This window comes from Frankliniella occidentalis, unplaced genomic scaffold (assembly GCF_000697945.3).
Source record: "Frankliniella occidentalis isolate FOCC.00 unplaced genomic scaffold, Focc_3.1 Scaffold220, whole genome shotgun sequence".
Lineage (NCBI taxonomy): Eukaryota > Metazoa > Arthropoda > Insecta > Thysanoptera > Thripidae > Frankliniella > Frankliniella occidentalis.
In genome coordinates, this window is record NW_026267346.1 from 325,949 (window position 1) to 332,220 (window position 6,272).

General features: G+C 39.6%; 1 protein-coding gene across 1 annotated transcript; it reads left to right on the forward strand.

Moving 5' to 3' along the window:
• Window positions 1–1,688: 1,688 nt before the first annotated feature.
• LOC113215438 (uncharacterized) lies at window positions 1,689–2,741 on the forward strand. Its single transcript, XM_026435066.2, has 2 exons — window positions 1,689–2,010; window positions 2,089–2,741. The coding sequence occupies exons 1-2, from the start codon at window positions 1,689–1,691 to the stop codon at window positions 2,337–2,339; spliced, it is 573 nt and encodes a 190-aa protein (XP_026290851.2). The 3' UTR covers window positions 2,340–2,741.
• Window positions 2,742–6,272: the final 3,531 nt, after the last annotated feature.

The window sequence follows — 6,272 nt, forward strand, 5'->3', positions numbered from 1 at the left end:
CCTTGTAAGTGTGTAACTGTTTTATAGAGCACTTCCGGCAGAGTGAGAGTTCAATCTATTGAAGTGCAGTTGCACACTTAACTTATCAGTGAGGTGAGGGAAACCAACACCAGCAACAGTTGTGAAAAAGCGTCTTTAAACAACACTGAAAAAAGCTATTCTGTGACGACACTGTCACGAGTCCGCATTTGGACACAGCCGGGAAGGGACAACTTGTGACTGGCCGGTCACGAGTTGACAGTGTATTTTAATCAGAGATTTGATGTTTGTTCATTCCACTCACCGATAGAAGCAGCCGAAATGCACCGGTGTCGCCGAGGGAAGCCCCTGTGAGTGCGGAGGTAGGCAACCCAATTGGCACGGCTACATCTTCGTTGCCTACTTACAAGGCACCTGTGCTATGCTATAGTCAGAAGTTACGAAAATAACTTTCCCGAGCTGCAATGAAGCGCCTGTCAGTGTGGGGTTAGGCAAACCAACAGGCTCCAGTGTTGCCAAACAGTGCCGCTGGGCCCCTGGAGTGCGTTTGGAAGTTATGATAACAACATTTTTGATTTGTTATAATAACTTAAACTTGTTGTTATAACTTCATGTTCTTATAGTAGAAAAGTGATGTACGCTAAATGCAGTACGCTGAACCATTTCTGAGCATTTAATGAAGTGAGTAACGTCTTGTTACAACATCTTTGAGATTTTGTAATAAGATCTTAGTTGTTATAACAACTTCCACTTCCTATAATAACATCTCAAAATTAAGGAAATATCTCTCATTTTCTAGAAAAAGAACATGAGTTATAAAAATGTGGCTCTCTATACGCATTAAGACTTATGTTCATAACTTTCATTTATATATGTAATTAAACAGACATTATGACAACAGGATTAGGTACAAAGCACTTAGGAACAATGATGCCATCCCTAATAATGTTTTTGCTGTATTCAAAAACTGCATTGGAAGTAATGTGGATAAAGATTTTATTGCAATTTTGAAATTGTTTGTGAGAATTTGTGTATTGGTATAGGTTTACGTCATAATACGTGAAGGGGATATAAATCTATTTGTACATTTGAAATATAATTAAGCAAGCGAAGTAATTGCAAATGATAATGTAAACGTATAAATTGATTTATTAATTAATTTGTGTTAAATGTTTTCATGGAAGAAAAATTTTATGTGGCCATGAGTCGTTTAGCAGGGTTCAAGTTTACTTACGTAGTCTTTCTTCAATCTTTTAAACCTGTGTGTGAGCGGTATTTTATTCTCTATCAACCGGCACGTTTTTGGTATCAGTTCAATTTGTGCAGCTCTTGTATTTGACAGGTAAGTTGTATTTCGGATGTTTTAGGTTATAACACGTGTTGATGAGTTTGTGTTCATGTCGTCGTGACAATTGTCAGTTTAATATGGTATCATTAAAGTTGTAAGAATGTAACTGTGGGAAAGCAGGTGTAACCATTCAAGTTAGTGTTTTATCACACATTATTTTGTGCATTCATTTATTTGTATTGTTTGCGTTAATTGTAACTTTGGATGTTCCTGATATGCCTTGCTTGCTACGCATTATCCATAGTTTAATAGTTTCGGCTAGCCTTAATTTCAAAGTTTTTCATATCATATCATTCCATTGGTTAGGAGTTGAATAATTGTTTACAAAACTTTATAGTGTTATATTGTTTCATTTGCAGTCATGGATCATACCGATGAAGTTCCACTATCGTTTGGCGATTTAAATATTGGGCAATTGTACCCAATAAAGGAAGCCACCAAGGAAAACAGGAATTTCAATGGAAAATTGGTGGAAAGTGTGAAGCTTGATATATCTGACTCACCCTTATTAAAAACTGTTACTTATGTTCCATCTGGCATTTTGAAATTTGCTCAAGATAATATTGATGCCATTAATCAAGCTAGTGCATCAGGAAAATGTTATAATGCATGCTTTTATGGTCTGATAGATGGGCCCAATAGAAGCAAACGATTTATTGGGCGCATTCATAAACCTGATGAAGGTTTGTATATCTGATTTATATTTGGTCTTTCATTTTATGTTAGCACTGTAGTAATTTATTTTGTCTTTCTTGTTTTAGTTGTGTCCCAAGATGAATTGTTGAAACTAGTTGAGAAGACCAATGCAATGGTAAATAAGAAGCGGGTATCCAGTAATCTGAGTGGAGATGCAGGTTGTTCATCTTCACCCACGAAAATTATTAAATTGGAACCATCGGCTGCAGCTTCAAGTGTTTCTCCTGAGAAAGAAGTACCTGCGTCTCCAGCTGTTTCTATTGTCAACGAATCGAATGTTGTTTCTTCTGGGTCTTTAAATTCCAAGTCAGATTAATTACTGAGTTGTATATGGGTGTTTACATCGTGTTGCATTATCATATTGTGCTTTATTATTTATGTGTAAAGTGTTAATGTTATAAATGCAATAATGATATGTGTATGATATGGTTATAGGTGTCTGTTATATATATGTTGAATATTCATACATCATATTTGGATAATATGTTGTATTGTCAATTGTTCACATCTGGAAATAAATATTATTATGAGCTGTAAGATGTTTCTGTTTCTTAATTCAAATAATTTAATTGACCTGAATAAATCCACCATTTGTGGTGTCTTGAATTTTATCATTTTAAAGGGAATTCAGATAAAGTGAAGTTTGAGGTAATGAGGAAAATAAGAATGAGAAGTACGAATAAAGTTTAATGTTCAACGTCACTAAGGAATTACATACACACATACAAATGTTGTTTGATAATTGTGAGTGAAAAGGTATTTTGTAAATCATGTGTATAGGTTCGTACAGATTTCAAATGAAGACATGATGAAGTTATATAAAATTTTGACATATTAGATAACAGGTGTAGATTGAACTTATGTAACAATTTCTTATAATAAAACTTGTATAAAATATTGACAACAGATTTAACAAATGTATCTATTAAAAGTTGGTTTTGGTTTTCCATTCAAGTTAGCAAAGCAGTTTTGGTACATATCCCAAGCGTAGTATATTGACCGTCGTTCAAATCCATGTTGTGGGTCATTCCAGTATTTGAACAAGTTTTCCATTTTTGTTAGTTTGTTATCAATGTGCAAATCTGTTTTGTGACGAATTCTGAGGAACTTGAATACACGGTACATATTGTCACCGTTTTGATAACAGAAAAGCGCAATAAGCAAGCGATTTTTATAGTTGAGATGAGTCCAAAACGCATTGCGATAAGTTTTTTCCATCGGACCCCATTGATCACAGTTACCAAGGCTATCCAAAACGCCTAGCCATGCTTCATATAATGGACATCTTGGCATTTTATAAGTACTGATTAATTCGACGTCGGAATACTGGTTTCAATGTATGCGATGCGATCGGGGAAGAGCGGATACGGGCATGTTGACGTTTGAACGTAGTGAAGTCATTCACCAGTAGGTGGCGTTGTTGATGTAAATGTGTGTTTGGGTTGGGTTGAATGTACCCTTTTATTGTTTGCGAATAATGTATATGTTGACACTAAGGAATGATATTCAAAAAATTGTTGCACTAAATTTATGTAATTGTACAAAATATTGGTCGATGAAAGCATATTGATCTTGTGAAATAGTGTAGTGGACTTATTTAAAGTTGGTATAGTTAATTTGCAGCAAAACAGGTGACCATCACGCGTAGTTTGTGTTGGTGGGTTGCGTTCTAATGTTCATCAATGAATGCACCCTTTTTTTTGCTCATGAATAGTGTGGATGTCGAGTTACTTTGAATACGTTATGTAATTTTTAATTTGTAAATGTATTTCAGTTCAAGTATACATGTACATATATACAGCAGTCCATACACACTCAGCCTTTAATGCACAGCATTCTACTAGTATAGAGGTAAGTTGTGGGCACCTTAATCAATATCTGCATGACAGTGTGGCACCCCGCGTAAAAAACTAAGGCGTGTTTTGGTCGCATTCTCGCGAGGGGGCCACCACTCGCGTAATCCTGTGTACAGATGAGGGTGTAATCCCTACGAAATCCTTATCAATTCCGTGTAATCCTTGACCAAATTTATAACATTATCACTAAATTTTGCCTTATTGTCCATATTTGATGGTTTTAGAGACTGGAATTCAACAAAATTCACGTGTAATCACTCAAAATTCACGTGTAATCCTTGTAATCACGTAATCCTGTGTGCATCCACTGTGAAAAATTTCTCTGTAAAGTTACGATATTTTTTGTAAAATCATAATTACAAATAGTATTGTAAAGTTACGACTTTGTTACGAATTTGAAACTTTACAACAAATATTGTAATTTATTATTATTATTCATATCGTAACATTACAACAAGAGTCGTACAAAAACAATTAAATGACATTTATATTGCTCGCACACTAAGATACGTGTTTCTAAATTTTAATAGCATTCACAAAAGTATGGATGGAGACTTCTACTATGCCAAGCCCATTAATTGGGCCCTGTACAAGTCATTGGCAATATGGTTGGATACAAACAGATAATAATATCTGAATAAACGATCAAAAACAAATAGACCCAATGAAAACAAATGATATGAATTAACTAAACTACTCAAAACTGATTCAAACAATAAAATGTCACTGCAACCACACACCACTCACCAGTATTCAAGTTGAAAGCATTAAAGAGTTTGCTGTCTCTGGTTGCCTCCCAGACCCCCATTGTAAACTATTGAGTCTCCTCCTACTACCACAAGACACAAGGCTGGCTGGACTACATTGAAACTTAGACTTGTCCTTAATTCTCTAGATTCAATGTTCACTTGTTTCTGTTTGCGAGGCAAGATAAAATATTAAAGCCCTCGGCGTGAGTCTAAATGTCAACCTCAGATTCACTTCAAACAAGCAATAAAACCGAATAAACCTAACCATAGTTTGGAACTTTCTTGACGACGCCATATTTGTTTTGTTTGATTCATCAACACTGACCTGCGTTCTGTCTTTACCGTACTGTTGGCAGATTGTAGCTTTTAGGGAGGAGAGAACTCCAGACATGCAGACGGCAGCGCCATCTCTCGCCCCCAGCGGCAGACAGCTACTCGTGCAGGAGAGGCTGCCTACCTCCAGGCGCGAGGGTCGGCGCGGGTGGCCTACCCGTCAGGCGCTCCCCGTTACAACCGTAACAAGATACAGTCCTGCCACCCTCCCACTCCCCACCACCCAACCCCCCGCCGCCGTCTCATCCCAGCAGTTTCGTCGTCTGCTGCTTGCAGTCCTGTTCCACCTAAAAAGTGAGATTAGGAATCTTTCAGTACAGGGCATCATCTTTTACGCTAACTGGATATCTTCCAGCGCGTCAGCGACTCGCAGCACTTCACCGAGCGCGCCCCGCGTGCGCTCCGCCAGCGTGCTCAGGGTGAGGCCATGCCGGCCGTCACCGAGTCCGTACCGGAGCCGCTGACGGCCACTATAGGCGGGAGCGGCATGCTGCGCGCCTCGACGGCGGTGCACGGGGCTCAGCTCGCGTGCGGCGACATGCGCGCACTGGCGCGCACGCACCACGGGCGGCAGCGGCGCCACCGCCGTCAACGACGACGTACGTCCCCGGCTACATAGACGCCGCCGGCACCCTCGCCTCGCAGTGCCCTTCCTCCCGCACCTTCACAGCTCTGACCGATAGCACCATGGGAAAGGAGAGGGGGGGGGGGTCGTCGTCGTTGATGCACCCTGGTGATCTCGAACAGTTGAGTGCCTGCAGGCCTACAGCCGACGGCAACCTGGCCCTGCTGATACATCCCTCCACCCACCCGATTTGATGCTCTGGACTGAAAGACTCCTAACCTCACTTTTTAGGTGGAGGTGAACTCCAAGCAGCAGACTACGAGACTGCTGGGATGAGACGGCGGGAGGTGGGCGGGGAGGGGAGGACATTTGACTGTCGAAAAGAACTATCTGCCAACAGCCACGGTAAAAACAGAACGCAGGTCGGTGTTGATGAATCAAACAAAACAAATATGGCGTCGTCAAGAAAGTTCGAAACTACGAACAAGTTTATTCGGTTTTATTGCTTGTTAGAAGTGAATCTGAAGTCGACAGTAGACTCACATCGATGGCTGTAATGTTTTGCCTTTGCAGACAGAAACAAGTGAACATTGAATTTAGAGAATTGAGGAAAACTCTCAGTTTTAATGTGGTCTACCCTTGTTGCCTTGTGCTACCTTGCAATGGTTTCTGAGAGGCATCTCAGAGACAGCACAGTCTGTAGTGCTTTCTGCTTCAATACTAGTAAGTAAAACTAAACACCAAAT